We start from the raw sequence: 25,092 nt of genomic DNA on the forward strand, positions 1-25,092 counted from the left end.
CTAGTATCTTGAGGACGAATAAGTGGTTAACATCATTCTCCCTCCCGCCCCGCCTTCTCTCTCCCCCTTGTTCAGTACTTAATACCTAGGTGGATGCTGCTGCTGCCTTACAGCTACAGTCTTTTTACATACGGTGACTGCGTCAGGCTTACCGTCAGTATAGGCAGGTGCTGCAGTGACTATTCTCCTGCATTGGATGTGTGCTAGTCACACTATTAGGAAGACCTTGCAGTGCTGCTGTGTGCGGCATTTTACAACGAACACGTTTTGTTAGTTGTTTTGTGACTGGAGCTGATTCCAGGGAGAGTGGGTGTGAGTAGATGCCTTCAAATCAAGTTTTGTAAATTTTAACAACTTAATAGTTAAGAATTATTAGGGATTAAGGTAAATATGTAGGGAAGGACGGATGCTTCTTTCAACGCAAAATGGAGCTAGTTATCCAGGCTCAAGTGCGCCTACAAAATTCAAATTTAAAGATTATTTTTTTTAATTCAACCTTCTTGGTAGCAGCATCAGTAAACGTAAAGTGTGACCTGATATTTTTAATATATTAAAATCCTGAATAAGTACGTTCCACGAATCAGAGACAGAATAAATAAATGTTTAAAATATTGCCTGCGCGCCCACGCTGAAAAATCATACGGAGGCCTAGGCATGCACACGCACAATAATAATATTAACAATACCTGCATTCCACAAATACACAATGAGTATTATAACTTGTCTTGATTATATGTAAGTGGTAGTGACGTCCTTTAAGTGATAATTTCCTAGTTCGTTGTTAAAATATGCTTCGTCACTGGTGTTGCTTGTGTTTAGGAGCTACAAGGAAAACTCGATCACCCCTCAAGTGATTAAGAAAACGATGATAACCAATCGAAGTGGTATAGCTAATCATATGGACACCGAATATAATAACAATGATGATAATAAAGGTTCATTTACGAAAATACATTAAGATTTACGCTAAATACAACTTTAGATATACGACTGAGTTTATGACAGATTACGTAAAGCTCTGACATTGAGAGAACAGATAATTTCGAATTGAAATTTTCCATAAGCAAAATCAATTTACATGGGGGAGTGGCATTAATTAACAATTTTCGCCGTTTCAGGATAGAATAGGATAACAATTTAGTGAAATATATATTTTTCAATTTATGACCTCTGTCAGAAACAGCTTATCAGTGAACTCATCTAATCCTTCTGGCTCCAACGGACCAGCTGCACAAATGATTACGTGTGTGCAGAGACTTCCGAAGAATTATACATCGTACTCAGCTATAACATAAAACGTTAGATCTTATCTTGATATCTTTGTAATCAAATGGGGTCTTATTGTACTATTTTAGAGCTGCCTAATTTAAAGATTTAAAACCAGTATTCAAAATGCATGGCTTGGATAATATCGCTCTCTCTGTAACTAGTTTATGTTGACATGATTCGTTGTCTATTATGTGCGTAAAATATCTTCTGTACTTTGGAAATCCAATTTTGTTGCTTGATGAGTCATAACATATACTAGAGAACATTATTCTGGCTTTGATAAAGCAGCCATTGCAAGTCACACTGGACGAGGGTAGGCCTATCCAAGGTAGCGTATGATAGAGGCGCAGTGGAACCATTGTAAATGAAACAAGATTCACCGGAAATATTTTCTAGATAAAATTATTTGAGTTTATCAATTTATCTTTAAACCATTATTAATGAATACATAGTTTAGTGTTGCACTATTGCTAATAATACTTCGCTGTAACAGTCTAAATATGTTCCAGCGAGGTTGGAAAAAGGTACATAATCCTAATCCAAATGAGTTCAGTTTCATGATTTACCTGACGTCAAATAAGGTATTTATTTTTTTCTTTCAAAGGACATTTTAAATGATCTGGATGCGGGTTCGAATCGTAGCTGTATGGTTCGAATCCTTCCAGGGGCGTTAGAATCTCTTCATTCGTTTCTTCACATGGATCTTATGCCCTGTAGTGACAGTGTATCCAAAAAAGTGCGAAGATATAGAGAAGTTAAGAGGGCATTGTGGGTATTACAATAATAACACATATCTGATAAAAAAGTGACTTTGTAGTAGATTCTCTCTCTCTCTCTCTCTCTCTCTCTCTCTCTCTCTCTCTCTCTCTCTCTCTCTCTCTCTCTCTAGCCACTCCTTTGATAAACAGTATTTGTTAGTATAGAAGCAAAATCATTTGGTATTTTATCCTAAAATAATTATATAGGATTCGTTTAGAACCTATACCAAGTTGATTGGATAAAGCTTGTCTATTTCGTTATTAGGCCTATAATCCTTTTACGTTCAATGACGGTATTGCAGTTGCACTGGTTGGTCTTATTCTATTCTTCCGTGAAGAGAATTCCGTATAAAATTGACGTTATTTATGTATTAATTTGTGTGGAAAGCATGTGTAACATATAATTTATTTAATTTAAGCGATTTGACACGTCAAGTCAAATATGTGCTCAGCTATCTACACGTACACACACATCTATACAATATACAATATATATTTATATATTATTCAACAAGGACTGGGCGTGTGACGGCACGTTTAAATGCAGCCCAGAGATATATTACCAATTGTTCACATTACATATTGTTATAAAGAATATTAGTATACCACGTATTTTTGTCTTGCTACCTGACAAATCTCAAGTAACTTACAGCAGACTTTTCAGTGCCTTGAAGGACTTACGCCCATCATTACAACCCGAAACCTTGATGGTCGATTTTGAAAAAGCTAGTATTAACGCCTTTTCTGCTGTATTTTCAACAACAAAGTTAACAGGTTGTTTATTTCATATGGCAAAGAATATTTATAGGCACATTGTGGATCTCGGTTTAAAGTCGCGTTATCAAACAGACGCAGAATTCAACAACAAAATCAAATGTTTGACCGCATTAGCTTTTCTTCCTGTGCAAGATGTTATTGACGGATTTATCGAGTTATCAGATAATGACGATTTGCCCCAAGAATTAGTATCTTATTTCGAAATGCACTATTTAGGAGGAGAACGGGGTAGAGGAGAGCGACGTCGAAGAGTGGAGCCTACTTTTCCTATTGCATTATGGAATGTTTTCGAACGAGTTAAGCTTAATAGAAGCAGAACGAACAACAGCATAGAAGGCTACCATAATGCACTGCAAAGCTCAATGACAAATATGCATCCAAATCTTTGGAAACTTATTTCGTATCTAAAAAAGGAAGATATTTTAGCAAGAAAGAAAAAGTGTGACTTAGATCGAGGAGACGCAGAAGGAACGAAAAAGGTATATAGTGATACCAACACAAGACTCCAACGACAAGTAATTGGGTAATTCTGCGCAGAAAAGAGACTATATACGTAGTATTGCATGGAATCTGCACACTTTTTAAATTATTACATTTTTTCTGTTTTATTTTATGTATGTTCTTAAATAACGAATCTTTTTTAAAGGATATTTTCTTAAATAATAAAGTATTTTATAAATGGTCTACGTATTTTCATTTGATCATAGTAAAAAAAATAATTGATTTCCTTATTGGTTGTTTACTTATCAGACTCTTAGAAAGCCAAACTTGGTTGTTTGAAAGTGATAAAAAGGTACTTCAGAAACCACACTTTTTATCACAAATAATTGTTTTACGGCAAAAATGTCTTGCGGCGATTTTTCCTATTCGGCGAAATTTCCTGAGGCGAAAATTCCTGCGGCGAGATTTCCTACGGCAAATTTTCCCACGGCGAATTTTCCTAGAACCCTTTTTGTTAAAACATAAAATCAGCTTATACTGTGATCTGCTTTGTTTCGTCTGAAGAATTTCAAAACCAAATTGCCGTATGGTACACGAACAAAAGAAATGTTCTAAAGGGTTGTACAACGCGCCTGCGCTTGCGCATATGTAAAGTACACACACACACACACACACACACACACACACACACAAAGGCGCCGGTAGGTATGTAGACACTTTTTCTCCCTTTACTTGTGTCTGTGGTATGTAAGGCGCCAATAAACATCACGGGAATCACCAACCCCCCTCCCCCCCTCTCTCTCTCTCTCTCTCTCTCTCTCTCTGGGAATATTGCCTGTTAGTCAAGTTCAATGTATTTGCCCGTTTGGAAACCCATAATTAGCTCTCTCTCTCTCTCTCTCTCTCTCTCTCTCTCTCTCTCTCTCTCTCTCTCTCTCTCTCTTATGTATATTTTTTCGTTGTTTTAACGTGCTTTTTCCCATTTTTATATGGGGTAAGCACGATGCCTTCTTTTGAAGGACTTTGATTTGGCGTTGGGGTACGCCGCAGCCTCGATCGGCTGCCCTGCCTGACATCGCTTATATATATATATATATATATATATATATATATATATATATATATATATATATATATATATATATATATATACTGTATATATATATATATATACTGTATATATATATATATATATATATATATACTGTATATATATATATATATATATATATATATATATATATATATATACTGTATATATATATATATATATATATATATATATATATATATATATATATATATATATATATATCTACATATATATATATATATATATATATATATATATATATATATATATATATATATATATATATATATATATATATATATATATATATATATATATATATATAGATAGAGAGAGAGAGAGAGAGAGAGAGAGAGAGAGAGAGAGAGAGAGAGAGAGAGAGAGAGAGAGAGAGAGCACTTAATCGATGTTAGAACGAGTTTTAGTCACGTGTAGCCGTTTGAAGTGGAGTGACGCAGTTTGTTAGACACATGTTTGAAGAGGCCGATTTTGGCCCACAATAACTAGTTACAGTCCCTAATTTACCTGAATTCCAAAGTGAATTAATCGAGAATGTATAAATGATATTACCATTAAACGAATTTCAGCTGAGCGCGGTAGAGTACGGCGTTTATGTAACCTGATCCACTTGTTAAGAGACGTCATCCAGTTGCGTAAGATGATAAAGAAGGTAGTGGTTTGGGGACAGGACCTTGGTTTGGTTTGGGCTAAGGGTTGGAACGTCGAATTTGTGGTGTCCTGACAGACAGTTCTTACGTGCGTATATCCTAGTAAACGTTAGTATTCTTACTTTTGGGAATAGGCCTATGGTTTCCTTTTTTTAAAACCTAGGTAGAAAATGTGGTTTGGGTTCCTGGTCTATGGGACTAGCGTATAATGAACATTCTCTTCTTTTTTTTTTGAGCCTAGGTAGAAAATGTAGTTTGGGTTTCTGGCCTATTGGACCAAAGTAAAATTAACGTTAGTAGTCTTACTTTGAGAGATAGGCCTATGGTTTCCTTTTTTTTTTTTTTAGCCTAGGTAGAAAATGTCAATGGGACGTCTGGTCTATGGGACTAGGGTCTAATTAACGTTAATATTCTTACTTTTAGAGGTAGGCCTATGGTTCCCCCCCACCTTTTTTTAAGCCCAGGTAGAAAATGTAAATGGGACAGTGTCCTTTGAGGGATAGTCCTGTTCGCTTCCTTTTTTTACGATCCTGGATAGAAATTGAGTTTGGGTGCCTTGTCTATGGGAGTAGCGTGCAATGAACGTTCATATTCTTGCTTTTAGAGATAGGCCTATGGTTTTCCCGTTTTTTGAGCCTGGGTACAGAAACTGTAAATGAGGCGCCTGGCCTATGGGACTAGCGTCTAATTAACGTTAAAATCCTTACTTTCAGAGGTAGGCCTATGGCTTTTTTTTTTTTTTGAGACCAGTAGAAAATGTAAATGAGACAGTGTCCTTGCTTTGACAGGTCAGCTCCTACTTAACAATGTAATATGTTATTAACTTCTGGGCTTTCCCACAACACTTTTTCTGGAGCAAAGATTCTCTGCAACCCCTTTCATTCCTTTTACTGTACCACCTCCGTTCATATTCTCTTTCTTCCATCCCACTTTCCTCAACCCTTTCCTAACCATTGATTCTAAAACGAGAGTTATCTTTGGATGGAAAGCCTGTTAAATTATCTCAGTTTGACGAGAGTAAATGGAATGAAATGAAACAAAATGTGCAGGAAAACTTGGCTATAGATGTAAATATTGTAAAAAGAGACTTTGATGAGTGTGAAGAAGTTCTTCCAATAACTGTATACTTGGCGGGTTACTGTTGTTACACAGTTGATAAGAGATTAAGGTGTAAGTTTTGCAAGGAACTCACTACAGAAACAAGTGATGAGGATTTTCTACAAAGCCACAATTACATAAACGGTGTCAGCAGTGCAAGTACAGTGAATATTATCATGTATACATATTTAGTTATTAAAAAGCTCACACAAATGAAAAGTTTTCTAAGCTCTAAAAAACACCGAAATGTGGCATTAGCAGTGACATTAGAAGCTATTGCTAATGATGATGCTGGGTTTTCTATTGATACTTGTGACGCAGGTCACATCACAGAAAAAATTAAAATATGCTTGTATGGGCTGCAACAAATTCTCTTTTGAATAATTTTTTTTCGGAGAGAAAATGAATCACTGGCTTTTAACAAAACTGAATGTAAAAAACGAAAGCTGGAGGCATTAACAAATTAATTTACATAAATCTGGCTATTTGTCCTTTTATTTATCTATCATTATCACAGTTAGTATTATTATCATCATCATTATTTTTATGATCATTACTATAATTTCTAGTATGAGTTATTATCATTAGTTTCAACAATAAGCATTTACATAGAATCTTGCTGTTCCCTTTCATCATCTATTCATAACCTGGACATCTCTTTATTGAATAAATAGTTATTTAATTATTACAGATGTTTTACTTCCCTCTTTTTATTGAAGTGTTCATCATAGACTTTGTTATTAATTGTTGGAATAACAAACTGAATGCGCTACTTCACTGTTTTCCGCTTATTTCCGCGAGGAAAGGGTAAGGAACCGCGCGACCATGGCCTCTAACCTCTACGGTCACAGACCAGTGACCAGGCAGTGCCGTCAGTGCACCTCATGCTGTGCACTGTAGGCATTACTTTAGGTTCTTTGCGGCGTGCCTTCGGCCCCCTAGCTGCAACCTCTTTCGGTCCTTTTACTGTACCTCTTTTCATATTCCCTTTCTTCCATCTTACTTTCCAGCCTTCCAGCCTCTCCTAACAATTGATTCATAGTGCAACTGCGAGGTTTTCCTCCTGTTACACCTTTCAAACCTTTTACTGTCAATTTCCGTTTCAGCATTGAATGACTTCATAGATCCCACTGCTTGGCCTTTGGCCTAAATTCTATATTCAATTCAGTTCAGTTCAATAAGATTTTTTTTATCAATTCGAGTTCTATTTTTTGTATTTAATAGTCGAAACAGTTGTCTAAATATTGGCCCACCTTCTGCATAAGTTTACATAGATTCTGTATTTCCCTTTACCGCCTCTTACTTCTTCCTAGTGGACACCATATTCTTTGGAAACTTGAATTCCAAGTCAATGGTCCCTGTTGGCTTGTTCCATATGAGCAGGTTTCATCTTATGAATAATAATAATAATAATAATAATAATAATAATGATAATGATAATAATAATAATAAGAATAAGACGTAGAAAAGGTGAGAGACTAACAGATTTTCACTACCTTCCACATGAAGACGCGTGCAAGTGCATTGTTTAGATCTTATTTGTCTTCCGATCTTGATGTAATTAGACCAAAAGCATGCTGTGCGTGATGCACAATATGGATTTGTCAGTTTACATGTGCACAATATGGATTTGTCAGTTATATGCCATGTTTTCAATGTCCGCTTCAATTTTTGACAGGTAAGCTGGCTGCTGGCTGTTCGCCTCTGCAGTCCTCAACCGGTACCCATGGATAACTCCAGCGCCAGTGAAGCTGCAAGTGGTGTCAGAAGGAGGTTTCAGAATGTAAGTTTGTTTCCTGTTTAGTAAATCTGTTTTGCGTACATGTACATACTATGTACACAGTAAATGCACACATGTATGCGTGTATGTCTACATATATGTCTAGACATAATTTGAGGAAGTTGAGCAATATTTTGCAAAAACATGCTGGAAAATGGTATGTCTCTCAGTGGTGATAAACCAAGTTTTCAGATTTTTAACTCAAAATTCACATGCTTAAGCCACGACCCTTTACTTTATATATATATATATATATATATATATATATATATATATATATATATATATATATATATATATATATATATATATATATAGTGTGTGTGTGTTTGTAGACTAAATACAAGACCGGGATTCTGATTTAACTGACAAGAAAAGTTGGGTGATCTAGCAGTTTCTGGCTAGTTTTCAACTTCCAGATCATCTAGATCACACATTTTGCATACGTTTAGCTTTTCTGGATAACAGCCAGAACAAGCTAAAGGCTCTACTTTCCATTCACTGGTTATTCAAATTCCAATCTACGCTGTGGTATTTGTTTCTTTCGTTGTCTGTGTGCAAGCGCTTGTTAATTATTGTGAATTAAGCCAGGAATGAACAAAATTAAGGCAGTGACTAATTGTGATTTGAAAACGATTGCTGTTAACGGATTTAACTATCAACTATAGAAGGAGGAAGCCCAGTGGGTAGTCACAGAAAACGATGTAAAGAAAACCATCTCATGGTAGTGGCGTCGCTATGGGGTTGCCAGGGTGGGCCCGGCCCCCCATTCAGATGTTTGCCCCCCCCACAGGCCCCCCTAGATGATATTCTCTTTGTAGCTAAACTTTAACCCTTACATTATTTGATACATTTGCATATAGTAAGAGTTGAAAATTAATTGAAAATTGAGCTCCATAATTTCAAATACAGGTTTACTAATTACTCATACTAATATTTCCTTCATTCACATGAATATATACCTTCGAAAATAGTATATTTTACTAATTACAGAATTGGTACATCAGTTTTGTATAATTTTATTTGGCCCCCACAAAAAAATATCTTGCCCCCACCTAGGCCCCCCCACTGAAGGAATGCTCATGGGAGGTGGTGTATAGATGCACTGCGGATTCAAGATCCACCTGGTGTCTGATCTGCTCTCACGCTGTACAGGGCGATGTGGTAGCCACAGTTGCTAGCTTCAGCTGGTCACAGTGAAGCCCAAAATGCATAAAAATAGTGAGAATGGGATTAGACAATGTGTACAGGATGTCACAAAGCTCTTAGGCCTTTCTTTCTCTGTAATGTCAAACCACAGAACAGTCTTCTTGGTTTAGGCCTATATGGAGGCTGATGACGTCATCTCAAGAGAGACATGCTGCTTCTTTGCTTTAATTTTATGACTCTAATGTATTAGAAAATACTCATAGCAGCATGAGTTTTGAAATAGAGAAACAAATCCACAGCAGTTATATATGGATACATATCATGAAGCTACAAATGTCGTTTAATATCAAATTCACGCTACCTCGAGAGTATCTCCGATGGAGAATTATCACCGAAGGGGAATTTATATAAGTGATAAATGAACAGGTACCACTGGGACGCGAACCCTTGACATGGACCCATTCAACGACTCCAGTGGACGTTACCACCGCGCCATCAAGAGAGGTATAAATCATTACCGAGTCTGCTGTACTGTTTTCCCGTCGTGAGCGGGAAATTGTACCAGCCTCGGCAATGACCCACCTCCGCCATGATAGTTCGTTGGTGCGTTTGGAACACGCAGCTCTTATTATGAAATTTTTATCACACCGTGATTTTTATACAATCATGAAGCTACAAATGTCGTTTAATATCAAATTCACGCTACCTCGAGAGTATCTCCGATGGAGAATTATCAATTTCCCCGCTCACGACGGGGAAAAACAGTACAGCAGACTCGGTAATGATTTATACCTCTCTTGATGGCGCGGTGGTAACGTCCACTGGAGTCGTTGAATGGGTCCATGTCAAGGGTTCGCGTCCCAGTGGTACCTGTTCATTTATCACTTATATAAATTCCTCTTCGGTGATAATTCTCCATATACTCTCGAGGTAGCGTGAATTTGATATTAAACGACATTTGTAGCTTCATGATTGTATAAAAATCACGGTGTGATAAAAAATTTCATAATAAGAGCTGCGTGTTCCAAACGTACCAACGAACTATCATGGCGGAGGTGGGTCATTGCCGAGGCTAAGTACAATTTCCCCGCTCACGACGGGGAAAAACAGTACAGCAGACTCGGTAATGATTTATACCTCTCTTGATGGCGCGTGGTAACGCCCACTGGAGTCGTTGAATGGGTCCATGTGAAGGGTTCGCGTCCCAGTGGTACCTGTTCATTTATCACTTATATAAATTCCTCTTCGGTGATAATTCTCCATATACTCTCGAGGTAGCGTGAATTTGATATTAAACGACATTTGTAGCTTCATGATTGTATAAAAATCACGGTGTGATAAAAAAATTTCATAATAAGAGCTGCGTGTTCCAAACGTACCAACGAACTATCATGGCGGAGGTGGGTCATTGCCGAGGCTAAGTACAATTTCCCCGCTCACGACGGGGAAAAACAGTACAGCAGACTCGGTAATGATTTATACCTCTCTTGATGGCGCGGTGGTAACGTCCACTGGAGTCGTTGAATGGGTCCATGTCAAGGGTTCGCGTCCCAGTGGTACCTGTTCATTTATCACTTATATAAATTCCTCTTCGGTGATAATTCTCCATATACTCTCGAGGTAGCGTGAATTTGATATTAAACGACATTTGTAGCTTCATGATTGTATAAAAATCACGGTGTGATAAAAAATTTCATAATAAGAGCTGCGTGTTCCAAACGCACCAACGAACTATCATGGCGGAGGTGGGTCATTGCCGAGGTTAAGTACAATTTCCCGCTCACGACGGGAAAAACAGTACAGCAGACTCGGTAATGATTTATACCTCTCTTGATGGCGCGGTGGTAACGTCCACTGGAGTCGTTGAATGGGTCCATGTCAAGGGTTCGCGTCCCAGTGGTACCTGTTCATTTATCACTTATATAAATTCCTCTTCGGTGATAATTCTCCATCGGAGATACTCTCGAGGTAGCGTGAATTTGATATTAAACGACATTTGTAGCTTCATGATTGTATAAAAATCACGGTGTGATAAAAAATTTCATAATAAGAGCTGCGTGTTCCAAACGTACCAACGAACTATCATGGCGGAGGTGGGTCATTGCGAGGCTAAGTACAATTTCCCGCTCACGACGGGAAAAACAGTACAGCAGACTCGGTAATGATTTATACCTCTCTTGATGGCGCGGTGGTAACGTCCACTGGAGTCGTTGAATGGGTCCATGTCAAGGGTTCGCGTCCCAGTGGTACCTGTTCATTTATCACTTATATAAATTCCTCTTCGGTGATAATTCTCCATATACTCTCGAGGTAGCGTGAATTTGATATTAAACGACATTTGTAGCTTCATGATTGTATAAAAATCACGGTGTGATAAAAATTTCATAATAAGAGCTGCGTGTTCCAAACGTACCAACGAACTATCATGGCGGAGGTGGGTCATTGCCGAGGCTAAGTACAATTTCCCGCTCACGACGGGAAAAAACAGTACAGCAGACTCGGTAATGATTTATACCTCTCTTGATGGCGCGGTGGTAACGTCCACTGGAGTCGTTGAATGGGTCCATGTCAAGGGTTCGCGTCCCAGTGGTACCTGTTCATTTATCACTTATATAAATTCCTCTTCGGTGATAATTCTCCATATACTCTCGAGGTAGCGTGAATTTGATATTAAACGACATTTGTAGCTTCATGATTGTATAAAAATCACGGTGTGATAAAAAATTTCATAATAAGAGCTGCGTGTTCCAAACGCATACCAACGAACTATCATGGCGGAGGTGGGTCATTGCCGAGGCTAAGTACAATTTCCCGCTCACGACGGGAAAACAGTACAGCAGACTCGGTAATGATTTATACCTCTTTGATGGCGCGGTGGTAACGTCCACTGGAGTCGTTGAATGGGTCCATGTGAAGGGTTCGCGTCCCAGTGGTACCTGTTCATTTATCACTTATATAAATTCCTCTTCGGTGATAATTCTCCATATACTCTCGAGGTAGCGTGAATTTGATATTAAACGACATTTGTAGCTTCATGATTGTATAAAAATCACGGTGTGATAAAAAATTTCATAATAAGAGCTGCGTGTTCCAAACGTACCAACGAACTATCATGGCGGAGGTGGGTCATTGCCGAGGCTAAGTACAATTTCCCCGCTCACGACGGGGAAAAAACAGTACAGCAGACTCGGTAATGATTTATACCTCTCTTGATGGCGCGGTGGTAACGTCCACTGGAGTCGTTGAATGGGTCCATGTCAAGGGTTCGCGTCCCAGTGGTACCTGTTCATTTATCACTTATATAAATTCCTCTTCGGTGATAATTCTCCATATACTCTCGAGGTAGCGTGAATTTGATATTAAACGACATTTGTAGCTTCATGATTGTATAAAAATCACGGTGTGATAAAAATTTCATAATAAGAGCTGCGTGTTCCAAACGTACCAACGAACTATCATGGCGGAGGTGGGTCATTGCCGAGGCTAAAGTACAATTTCCCCGCTCACGACGGGAAAAACAGTACAGCAGACTCGGTAATGATTTATACCTCTCTTGATGGCGCGGTGGTAACGTCCACTGGAGTCGTTGAATGGGTCCATGTCAAGGGTTCGCGTCCCAGTGGTACCTGTTCATTTATCACTTATATAAATTCCTCTTCGGTGATAATTCTCCATATACTCTCGAGGTAGCGTGAATTTGATATTAAACGACATTTGTAGCTTCATGATTGTATAAAAATCACGGTGTGATAAAAAATTTCATAATAAGAGCTGCGTGTTCCAAACGTACCAACGAACTATCATGGCGGAGGTGGGTCATTGCCGAGGTTAAGTACAATTTCCCGCTCACGACGGGAAAAACAGTACAGCAGACTCGGTAATGATTTATACCTCTCTTGATGGCGCGGTGGTAACGTCCACTGGAGTCGTTGAATGGGTCCATGTGAAGGGTTCGGCGTCCCAGTGGTACCTGTTCATTTATCACTTATATAAATTCCTCTTCGGTGATAATTCTCCATATACTCTCGAGGTAGCGTGAATTTGATATTAAACGACATTTGTAGCTTCATGATTGTATAAAAATCACGGTGTGATAAAAATTTCATAATAAGAGCTGCGTGTTCCAAACGTGCCAACGAACTATCATGGCGGTGGGGTCATTGCCGAGGCTAAGTACAATTTCCCCGCTCACGACGGGAAAAACAGTACAGCAGACTCGGTAATGATTTATACCTCTCTTGATGGCGCGGTGGTAACGTCCACTGGAGTCGTTGAATGGGTCCATGTGAAGGGTTCGCGTCCCAGTGGTACCTGTTCATTTATCACTTATATAAATTCCCCTTCGGTGATAATTCTCCATCGGAGATACTCTCGAGGTAGCGTGAATTTGATATTAAACGACATTTGTAGCTTCATGATTGTATAAAAATCACGGTGTGATAAAAAATTTCATGGATACATATATTTAAAAATAAATCTCAGCAGAGCTTTCGAGAATCTGTTCGATTGATAAAAGGAATCGAACAGATTTCCGAAAGCTCTCTATATAGATTTATTTTTAAACATATGTACACATACATAACTGTTGTGGATTTGTTTCACCACTCTTATGTATTTTGCTATGGCTGTTTGTCAATCTTTCTGTTACTGAATGATGGTCTTTTAGGTTCCTCATGCGTAGTCTACGTGAGCGCATCCTGAATAAGACATAAAATGAAAAAACAGTTGAATTTCTTTCTTTCAGGGCAAGGCCTCTGATCTTCGCCTGTTTGTGGGGAGCTTCGTACACGCGACTAAAGATGACCCGATGGTCATGCTTACGAATACCATTCTGGGAGTTTCTTCAAAGCATGTAGGTATTTTGACGTAGCTTTGTAATCTGGTTTGTAACCTGTTAATGACACAGATTTAAATGTAACAGGAGACGCCCACCTAGTGGCACCAAGAGCAAGTTGCTGAGTCAGCTGTATTCAAATTTCAATTTTCTTCTCTGTTTTCCTTGCTATTTCTGTTTCCTTAAGTGATGAGACATATATTAAGGTTCAAAAAATTCATTTCCAGTTATAGAACTACTGTATTCAAACCGTTCGGGTATTACTGAACATAGATAACCCTTCCATTGCTGCACAACAAAAACCGTGTGCTCATGTCATTTGCGCTATGTAGTGAAAACCTTGTACCCATATCGTTTCCAACTTGTACCCTTAACTGGGGCTGATTAGATATGGGCATTAGTTCACCCTTCAAATTGGCCTTTGAAGATAAGACATCCGCTTTTCAGATCGCCTTTTTGGAGCCCATTGAGAAGCTGGAGGAGATCAAGGCAATGTACGAGATTCCTGACTTAAACGTTATTTTCATGACCGGCAGGTAATGGTATTTTACTTGGCTGTACTGATATTTGAGGTTTCACCACCTTGTTCATGGCTTAACTAAGGCGCAGCGAGTGTCACACCAACACATTTTCAGCCTTAGGGGACTAAGAGTTTCACCACTTTGTCCATGGCTTAAGACGCAGAGAATGCCATACAAATACATTTTTAGCCATCTTTCAATATCTTCCGGCAAATATGGCACCAAGCAGCCAGCACAGAGCTAGAACTGAAATAGTTTTAATGTTCTTATGTGACGCTTTCTTAACAGAATTTGGCACCTGAATCTTGTACCAATGCACAAAATCACACTGGCTACTTGGTGGAATGATGCTTAAAGATCCTCTTAACGCACAATTTTATCTTTATCAAAAGTGCTCAAGAGAATGGCTTAGTTTGAAAAAAACTAGATGACATATTTTTCTAAATCTAATTGTTGCAATTTAGAATTTTTATATCTAAGCAGTAGGAGCCAGAACATCATATTATCTCAGACAACTCTGTTGTCATTCTTTGTAAAGAGGAAATGGTGGTTAGAGAGAGAGAGAGAGAGAGATAACTTATTAGGGAATGGCTATAGATAAGAAACAACACCACACTCACCCTGTCTTTGTCAAATTCACGTATTAATATTCACATTTTAACTGTTAAACCCTCAGGCAAAAAAACTGCTCAACATTACCCAGTGCCTACACGTACACAGAAAGCTCACCAGAACTTGCTCAACCCCTTACATACTACGCACTATTCACTCCTGTCCTACGCTCACTTTCGTGGTTCCTGGGTAGTAAGACGCTTTCTTTCCAGTGCCTCTCTATCTCCACCTGCCTAGCACTTTACTAACGCTTCCAAATGAAACACTTTTCCCAGACTTATCCTCCTCAAGTCCTTCAACATGGCCAAACCATATTAACATACAGTATGATTTATCCTTTCACACACGCTAACCATTTTCATACTTCTGTGTATCTCCATATTTCTCCCCTCTAATTTTTTGCACAGCAAATATATTACGCAAAATCATCATTAAAACACTCATCCATTTTTTCCTCATCAGTATTCACCGTGTATACTTCACTTCCATAATGCAGAGTTGGTTCAACCATCCCAACAAACATTCCCTTTTTGGTTTCCATAGACATCGCAAGTCTTTTCCCATTATTGAACAAACACCCTGCTACCTTCCTTGCTTCACCTATTCAGTGACACGTGTACACCTGTTGTTTAAAGCTTTTCAATATCTTAGGAATTTTACACCCTTTAATATCCTGTAAACATTATGCTGCAATCTTTTTAGCCTTAAATTAAGCAAATTTGAAGCCTTTGACTATTTTCAGCCAGTTTATGATTCCTGGGTTCATCGACACTCACATTCACGCTCCTCAGTTTCCCAACAACGGGCTGAAGTTGAATCTTCCACTTTTGGACTGGCTGCAGAACTATACCTTCCCGACAGAGGCCAGACTCTCCGACGAGAATTACGCGAAGCAACTCTACCCGAGAGTTGTAGTAGGTATATTTTTTCTAAATGTAGATTTGAGGTTTGTGAAGTAGGTACAATTACCCACAAGGAAGTTTGTGCTAACAGCAAGGGAGCTCAACACTTCAATTTGCAATAGGGTATACTGTACGTGGATTTTCAACAGCCAAGGCATCTTGACTTCTCAATATCTTCACGCATTTTGAATATTCTTATATCATTGCAAGCCTTGAATCTAAGAGGGTAAATGAAAGATGAGCCTGTGCTCTCCATGGATTTGAACAAACACATCATATTAATTTATTTCAGCTCACACAAATGCACTCGCACACATATATATATTAATTATTCGATTCCTTCACGGATTTTTGTGTGCGTCTTAAGGAATAAGTGAAGAAGGTTCCCTTTCCTCCAAAATTCTGTTGTGATTGTAAGGATGGTTCTATTCTAGCTCTAGTGAAAAGGATCTGAATTGGGAAGATACCTGATGTACGAGTTGAGAAATGTTGATAATCTTATCGTGGCTTGGTGTATTAGGCCAGCTGCTCTCTAACCTGATGTATGTGGGTTCTAGCCCTCCATGTAAAGAAATGCTTCTCCATTTATTATATAGGTTCTAGTCCCTCATGAAAGGAGAAGTTTCTTCATTTAGTCCCTACCTGTATTTCAGGCTTGATGTGACACGCCTATTCATAATGTGTGATAGACAACTTTTTATGATAACAGATAACCCAAACTTTAATTCATCGCCAAATGTTGATCTTACACTTTAGTAACAATCCTTCTCACGCAGGACCGCCTACTTCGCAACGGCACAACAACCGCGTCTTATTTTGCCTCTCTGCATTTACCTGCGACTAAAATATTGGCTGACACGGTGAAAGAGAAGGGTCAGCGAGGCCTTGTGGGGAAGGTCAGCATGCTGATGAACTCTCCAGATTACTACAAGGAAAACTCCTTGGAAGAGAGCGTAAAGGAAAACGAAGAATTCATACTCTACGTCAGAAGCCTGAATGTAAGTTTCGAGATTCAAGTAAGCGTGCTCTTTCACGCTGTCACTCCAGTGCCCGACTTCATGCTTACTCTGTTTTTCTGCTCACCCATTCCCTTTACTCTCCTTTTACTCTCTTTTTCTACCTAGCTGTGTAGCTTCTTTGACTTTGTCTTGCTCAAATTTGCATTGTCAATTTAATAACAAATCTTTAAGTTCAAGACTCTGAGAGCCTAGGAATGACTCAGTAGTCTGGGCGAGCATGTTTTTAAAAGTGTTAATTATAAAAACATTAATGGAATTAAATATGATTGTGGCATCTGCTGCATTCAGTTTGTATAAGGTTTTGAACTGTCTTTGCTCTTTCCATGTCACTGCATTTCAAGAATGTAGGTGCCTGTCCATGAAAGCTGATTTCTGCAGCAACAGCCAGCTCCCCTCCCTTGCCATTGTCTCCCAGACTGATGGTGGTTTAAGAACATCTGTTTACGCGCGCGCGCACACACATACACGCACACTCAAACCACTCACGGCCTATGCCTCAACAGGGACAACAAGTGCCCTTCCAGATATAAGAGGGCTACCATGAAAGCTTTTTTAAGATGAGCTTTAACCTGATGTTCCTTGTGGCAAGACACCCACCAAGAATTGAACTGTATGTCCCAAATGTCGATCAGTAATGGACACTCAAACATGCAGGTCATAAAGGAAACACGATGTGCATTTGATTGATGGTATAACAGCAGTAAGCAGCTACCACATAACCATGAAAATACCATGAAGTTATACTGCAGTGCAAGGATGTTCTCTAAATATCTAGATGATGAGCATGCTTGACCCTATTATATATTGCCAAAATAGCCGTACCAAAAACCTGATTACAAAGATAGCTCAGCCCCACCATTGTAGGATCCCCTGAAGCAGACCAATGTGGTATACCTGTTCAAATGCACGGTCTGTGGATATCATGGCTCATAAATGGGTATAATTACAGTGAAGCTAGCCAGGAGGATTGCCTGTCATGCACATGAAAGGCTGTAAAGAACCACATGCGAGAAGCACACCAAACTGACATTGTAAAAGACACCAAAGTAAAGAATAATTGGCGAGGTCCCTGACCTGAGGCACCTACGGCTACTCAAGGCACCCTTATCTAACAGAAGCCCTCTTTGAACACAACGCAGGAAACATTTCTCATGCCCACCAACATCAAGCACGCTTGTAACCAGGACTTAACAAGACTCATGGCCAATATTGACTCCAACACTGCAAGAGACAACAGAACAAGTATTTCTATGCATGAGCAACACCAGTGCAGCCAAGGAATTGATAACCATCTCTCGACCAACCAGAATATAAATGGAAATACCAGTGGCTGAGTCATCACACCAGGAAAGCAGCCAGCACCATCCCCCAATGCGCAGCAAGGCTGCAACAATGTAACCATTTAGGCTAAACGGACTTATTCTCAGTCAACCAGTGGCCGATAAGCATCCTGACTCCCAGTGATCGCCTTGCATGCAACATGTCGGGGGTTAGACTCACTACTGCAGAGCAGTCTACTGTGGTCTTTTAGCATGATCATACCTAGTAGAGCCTGAGTGGAATGTGGCCTAGACTCTCTTATAAATGACTAACACAGGGAACACAAGGATTAAAAAACCATGGGATGACCTACACCTTATTTCAATGCTGGCTCAAGAGTTCATTGTAAACATCAGAGTTATTTTGGAACTTGGACATTTTATATCTCTTTTATTAAAATAATTCCACCATAAAATTTTTACTTCTCCATTTAGGAAAGAATGACAAATATATGAGAGTTATTGGTGGAATACAGTAACAGAGAACGACCAGTCATGAGAAAGAAAAAAGGCATACAAATTGAATGCAGCTGGTGCATCAATCACATTTAATTCCACCTGTTGGCAAAAGAGTCTTCTACCTACAAGTAATATTAATGGCCAAAGAAGGTCTGTTATGTTATCTCATCTGAACAATAGTGTATTATCAAAGTGATGTGGTAATGTAAGGGCATGCATATTTTTTAAAGATGCAGTAGGGAATTACCTAGATAAATGCAATACAGACATCCAGATTGTTCCATGCACTTTAGTATAAAGATAAACATAACGAAACTTGCAATTCAGCTTAGTATGCAAAATGACTTACAGACTCCGCTGGTACTCCCAATTGTCACTCCTCGATTTGCTCCCACTTGTCATGCAGAACAACTGAAGGCTCTGGGCCAGCTAGCCAAAAAATACCAGTGTCACGTTCAAAGCCACTTGAGTGAGACCAGGCCAGAGTTATCTTGGGTCAAAGAGCTGTTTCCCTGGTCGGAATCATACACCGACGTTTATCACAAGTGCGAACTGTTAGGCCCTAAGGTAAGATGCATCTTATGTTATTAGTTATGAGTGTATGCTGATGTGATACAGTAACAACTCAACTTAAGACCTCACCTTAGCAGGCTTCTGTACTTATCAGTTACCACATTACAATAATTTTTCTTGTGGTACCATTTTAGATGTGTCTCTTAAATTGAATGTTAAGTATAAAGTACAGGTCAATTTAGGTTAGGAACTATTTGTAATTACTCTTAACTGTAATGTATCTAGAAAGTATTCAAGTGTAGGCTATAACACAGGGACTTTGTTACTTAAGAGACTTGGTTACTTATCAGACGCCCAAGGCGTCTGTTAAGTTGAGTTGCTACTAACAAGCTTATATTCTAAATTGTGTAATATCTTGAAAACGTTAAACTGTGAGACCTTAAGGCTGAATAGCTTATAATGAGATTGTAATCCCAAAGACGATTATGGCTCACGGCGTTTGGCTGGATGATGCCGAAGTCAAGGTACTGAAGGAGAGTGGCGTAGGAATCTCTCACTGTCCAAACTCCAACATCTCGATACGATCGGGGCTTTGCAATGTCAGACGGTTGCTCGACAGCGGAGTCAAAGTGGGACTTGGGACAGGTGAGCGTCAGCCTAGTGATTTGTTATTTAATATTATGATGATTCATTAAAGTAGTCATGATTTGTTTCATAGAATTTTGTCATAAATAATTAAAGTAGTCAAGGTGGAACTTGGAACGGGTGATTATCACGTTGATTATTCGTTATTTAGAATTTTCATGACTAATTAAAGTACTTCAGGTGAGTATCGGCCTAGTGATTTGTTATTTAGAATTGTGATGAATCATTAAATTGACTAAATATAATTACTTATAGCCTTTTTCCTCAAACAAAAGTCTGTAACCTATTTTCAGGGTTGCTTGGTTGCTTACAGTAAGAGGAATGTAGGGTTAACCAAATAAATGAGAAATGTAGGTACAATATCTGTATAAGATTGAAAATACATCTAGATTGTTTTGAAAACTGGTTCACCTACCAGCTCCCCTTACTTAAAACCGTATCTAGGATAAAACAAATAGATGAGAAATGTAGGTACACTATCTGTATAAGATTGAAAATGTCTAGATTGCTGTGAAAAAGGTTCACCTTCCAGCTCCCCTTACTTAAAACCCTATGTGATAACCAGGTAAGCTGCCATCCATAGGGACCTTAACCAGCCACCCTCAACTTACTCCTTCAACCCAAAGACCTATCCTTCAGTAGGCCTTTAGAAGCCTTGAACTGTGCAGAACACACCATGTTCCTCCTAGTTGACCGACCTTCTCTTAAAACGTTTTAGATATAAATTCAAGTAATTATCAACTTAGTGATATTCATCTCTACGTTAAATGTAAATTTTGGAAATTCTTTGGCATTTAATGAAGTTCTTAACAGGCATCAACAACAGAGAAAGACGAAATAAGTCACTTTAAAGGACTATATTATTTTATAGAAAGACAAAGCAGACTTCTAAAAATTGAGCGGCAGCCAGCCAGCCCAAGGTTCCCAGTCACATTATCAAGTCATTAAACGAATCTCTCTCTCTCTCTCTCTCTCTCTCTCTCTCTCTCTCTCTCTCTCTCTCTCTCTCTCTCTCTCTCCTTAACAGATTGCTCAGGCGGATACAGCTCTTCAATCCTGGACAGCATTCGACAGGCTGTGCAGACTTCCAATACTTTGGCGATTTTCGATAGCAAGCTTCAACATCTTCCGCTTTCCGAAATCTTTCGGCTGGCTACGTTAGGAGGGGCTGAGGGTACGTGTAATTATTATTATTATTATTATTATTATTATTATTATTATTATTATTATTATTATTATTATTATTATACATAGTCTTTTCAGTTAATCCTATTACTGTCTGTTTTCAGTGCTCACATCTGCTAAAAGTAGGTCGATGTTCATAGCAGACATAGGCCCTAGATACAAGAGTATTATTATTATTATTATTATTATTATTACACAAAGTCTTTTAAATTCTCTCATATTACTCTCTTGTCTTTAGTGCTCATACTCGTATATGTTCAAAGTAGGCCGATGTTTACAGCCACAGATATTAACACTGAAAAAATATTATTATTATTATTATTATTATTATTATTATTATTATTATTATTATTATTATTATTATTATTATTATACAAAGTCTTTCCAGTTCCTTTTATTACTTTTTTGTTTTCAGTGCTCACAGCTGCTAAAAGTAGGCCGATGTCCATGGTAGCAGATATGAGCACTGAAGAAAAGAGAGTAATTTTTATTATTATTATTATTATTCCTGAAACACCATCTCGTACATTCGATACATAGGACTACGGGTAAGCTGACACCCTACACATCTTCCTCCGTACTGGGGTGGTGCCGACAGTGTACTACATGCATTGGAAACATTGCTTAAGGTTCTTTGCAGCGCTTCGGCCCCTAGCTGAAACTCCTTCCATCCCTTATAATGTGCCTCCATTCATATCTTTCTTCCACCTTACTTTCCACCCTTTCCGAACAACTGTTTCATAGTGCAACTGCAAAAGATTTGTACCTTGTTACACTTTTAAGGCCTTTTTGCTCTCAGTTTTCCTTTCAGAGGTCCCATCACTTGGCCTTTGGCCTAAAATTTATATTCCATTTATATACATATTTTCTACAGCATCCACAAGAACACTATTTTTTATGTTTTTGTTCAGCTCTATACTCTCAGCTTCATTTTCATCTTTTCTATATTCTTACATCTTTTTCCTCTAATTCTGCTGCTTATGCCAGATAACCTGCACATAGCATTTCTCAGGGTCTTTCCTTCCTGCAGTTCTTTGTACCTTCTTCCATTACTATGACAAAAGGCAAGTTCCTTATTGCTTTTCTTTGAAAGCCACCAAGATTCATCTCCAGTTCTTTTGGTACCCATGCAACTGACCTAGTTCTCAATCTTGTGTTATGATACAGTAATATTTCAAGTTTAATGAATCTCTCTGGTGCCACTTTCTTCTGCACTGTCCAGCAAATTGTTCTGCCTGCACTCTTTCAAATGCTTTCTCAGGATCCAATGATGTATCTAATATAATCACTTGGTATTGCCTATAGTATTTCATTTGTTCTGCTTTATTATAAGACTAACTCTGTGTATAGCTTCTGTAGCAAGAAACCCCTCCACCTGCAACTTCTGAAGTATTTTCAAAGCAGGTCCAAGCAATCTGATTTGTCTGCTTTCCAACCTTAAGCATCTTCAATTTTCTTTGTTTATTATCGATTATTGTCATATTTCCACCACTCTTATGGTCCCAAAATCTTTGTATATCATACTTTCATATATTCTAATCAGGTGATAAGTCAGACAGGCCCGCCAAGGCCAAAAAAAAAAAAACCTAAGATATTCATGAACAAGCCATAGACTATCCGTAACTTGTCCTACATTGCAGTGGTGGCCATGGACGATAAAATAGGCAACTTTGAAGTGGGCAAGGAATTCGACGCTCTGCTCATTGACCTTACGGCTGCAGATTCACCAGTCGACTGTGAAGACCAGGTAAAGATTTTTCTTTTTATTCAGGTAGAATTTTCCTTTGGTTTGAAAGTTTTATTACCTGTTCTTTAATTTTTAGCAGGCTTCTTTTCGCTTATTTTGCCAAATTTTCCTACTGTGGCACTTTTAAGGAAGACAGTGTTTTTGCACTTGTTGAATAATGAGAGTGATGAATAATGTGGTTTTGTAAACTAGAAATTTCAAAGGCAAGCAGATACTTTTTACGTTAAGTGGCAATATTTTTTATTGTTATTCAAAATAATTAAACCTTCACATGAAGGTTGTAATACTTCCACATTACGGAACAGATGGCCACAAAATAGAATTAACTGTAAAGCGTGAGCAAAAAGAGAAAACAGAAGAAAATGATAAATGAATAATAAGGAAATGTCATGTAGAATTTGTTTGGGATAGTTAGTGTGGCTTGCATATGACGCATGTTGAAATAATTAATATAACAATTTGTTCCACTCCTTTTGCAGGATTCGCTCGATGACAGGATCCAGAGATTTCTCTTGAACGGCGACGACCGTAACATAATCGAAGTGTATGTGGCAGGGGTCAAGGTCCACGACCGTAGGCCTACGTAAGGATTTAGGACTGTGGTGCAGTTCTGAATGAGAGATTATCGAGTTGAAAAGCCACTGATAGGATAGGTGGCCGACTGTGCTATGCTGTGCACGGAAACGGGATATCATCACGGAGTCGTATTTCTTGTATGGAACATCACACACTTTTGAAATAAAGAAGTCTAAATAAGTCAGTTTGTCTTGTTTTGTTCGTTTCCTTTCGTAGGAATATTTTTGTGTATAGTCTATGGTATTTTTATTTGTTTGCTGGTAAGGAACGCTCCTCAAAGTGTATTGTTTCAAATTTACATGTCTCAAATGCGTTAAATTTATCTACTCCGTAAGGTGGTAGTGCCATCAGTACACCTCACGCGGTGCACTGCAGGCATTACTTAATGCTCTTTGCAGCGTCCCTTCGGCCCCGAGTTGCAGCCCCCTTTCATTCCTTTGACTGTACCTCTTTTCATATTTTCTTTCTTCCATCTTACTTTCCTCAGCCCTCTCCTAACAATCGTTTCACAGTGCAAATGCGAGCTTTTCCTCCTGTTACGCCTTTCTAACCCTCTTTCTTCTCAATTTCCCTTTCGTCGCTGAATGACCTCACGATAGGTCCCAGCGCTTGGCCTTTGGCATAGGTTTTATATACCAGTGCCAGTTAATTTTATATGAAGGGTTTTCCTCCAGTGGTTTAAAATTTTGGCCGAAGGTAATGTCATAATTGTCTGGAGTTCATTGATGAGTTATTGTTGCTATTGCTTCATGGAGCTTAAGAGACCGCATCGCGGTCTTTCGGCCGCACGTGTGTGTGTGTGTGTGTGTGTGTGCGTCATCCATCGGAGGAAACAGGACAAAAGCAAGAGCATCCCGTTTTCTCTCTCTCAAGGAACGCAACTTCTACCATACAGTATTTCCGTCTGTTTCTCCCTAACCATTGTTGTCTCCATTTATGTACAATCACCACTACTTGCATTGCCATGCAAGCATTCCAATCATGTACTCATAATGTTCCACCGAATCTTCTGTATCAAACTGTATGTATGTTTCTGTTTGTGAAGACGCCAAACGTCTCGCCATTTCACATATATTATGCTACTGCATTGTATTAATTAATCTGTCTCGAATCTCATGCAACTGTCCATATGTGGAATTTTCTGGCCTTTCCATTGATATATGTTTTATCATTGCACGTTTATTATGTCTCTCACAATCGCCATCTGCTTGTCTATCAACAAACACAGATGTCCGAAACATTACCTCTGTTTTGCTCAGTCTGTGTGTAGAAACTACTCTGCGGCTCACACCAGCCAATAACAACTTCGAAGATTCTGTACATTCATTCAGTAAGGAACCACCAATAAACCAGACAACACCCAGCCAGTATGTCACTCTATACAATCCTTACAGAGCAACCTACACATGGTTCTGGAAAACTTAGTGTAATGACTTGAAGACCTGATGAATAAATTCACAGTTTCAGAAGAATCGGTCGTAAAGAAATTCAGGAGAAGAACAGAAGAGATGATTTCAGCTGAAACTGAAATCTCAACTCGAATGTTAACTAGACTGTTTTACAGAATATGGAATGTTGAAAACAAAGCCTGATGATTAAGAACTGCAAGTCTTGGCTAAGGTACCAAGGAAAGGTTGATCTGACTGAATGTGTGTGTGTGTGTGTGTGTGTTTGAGAGAGAGAGAGTGGTGATGCAAACAAACAAGTAAAAAATGAGCCGAAGTTTC

General features: G+C 38.7%; 1 protein-coding gene across 3 annotated transcripts; it reads left to right on the forward strand.

Moving 5' to 3' along the window:
• LOC136828779 (guanine deaminase-like) lies at positions 1-23,550 on the forward strand. 3 transcript variants are annotated; one of them, XM_067087001.1, is made up of 11 exons: positions 1-312; positions 7,783-7,887; positions 13,778-13,885; positions 14,315-14,403; positions 15,743-15,914; positions 16,679-16,900; positions 19,051-19,266; positions 19,692-19,857; positions 20,885-21,031; positions 22,683-22,789; positions 23,269-23,550. In XM_067087001.1, exons 2-11 carry the CDS (start codon positions 7,831-7,833, stop codon positions 23,374-23,376), a joined length of 1,392 nt encoding a protein of 463 aa, XP_066943102.1. In that variant the 5' UTR covers positions 1-312; positions 7,783-7,830; the 3' UTR covers positions 23,377-23,550. The 3 variants fall into 3 exon arrangements, with proteins under 3 accessions (XP_066943102.1, XP_066943101.1, XP_066943103.1); XM_067087000.1 differs by lacking the exon at positions 1-312 and adding an exon at positions 4,933-5,008; XM_067087002.1 differs by lacking the exon at positions 1-312 and adding an exon at positions 5,076-5,094.
• The last annotated feature ends 1,542 nt before the right edge of the window (positions 23,551-25,092 follow it).

Source organism: Macrobrachium rosenbergii, chromosome 43 (assembly GCF_040412425.1).
Source record: "Macrobrachium rosenbergii isolate ZJJX-2024 chromosome 43, ASM4041242v1, whole genome shotgun sequence".
NCBI classification, from domain to species: domain Eukaryota; kingdom Metazoa; phylum Arthropoda; class Malacostraca; order Decapoda; family Palaemonidae; genus Macrobrachium; species Macrobrachium rosenbergii.

Excerpts from the sequence above, each read along its gene's own strand:
- LOC136828779 (XM_067087000.1), top strand. Across the intron at positions 14,404-15,742 it reads GTTATTTTCATGACCGGCAG|CCAGTTTATGATTCCTGGGT; the intron begins GTAATGGTATTT and ends GACTATTTTCAG. Across the intron at positions 22,790-23,268 it reads CAGTCGACTGTGAAGACCAG|GATTCGCTCGATGACAGGAT; the intron begins GTAAAGATTTTT and ends CTCCTTTTGCAG.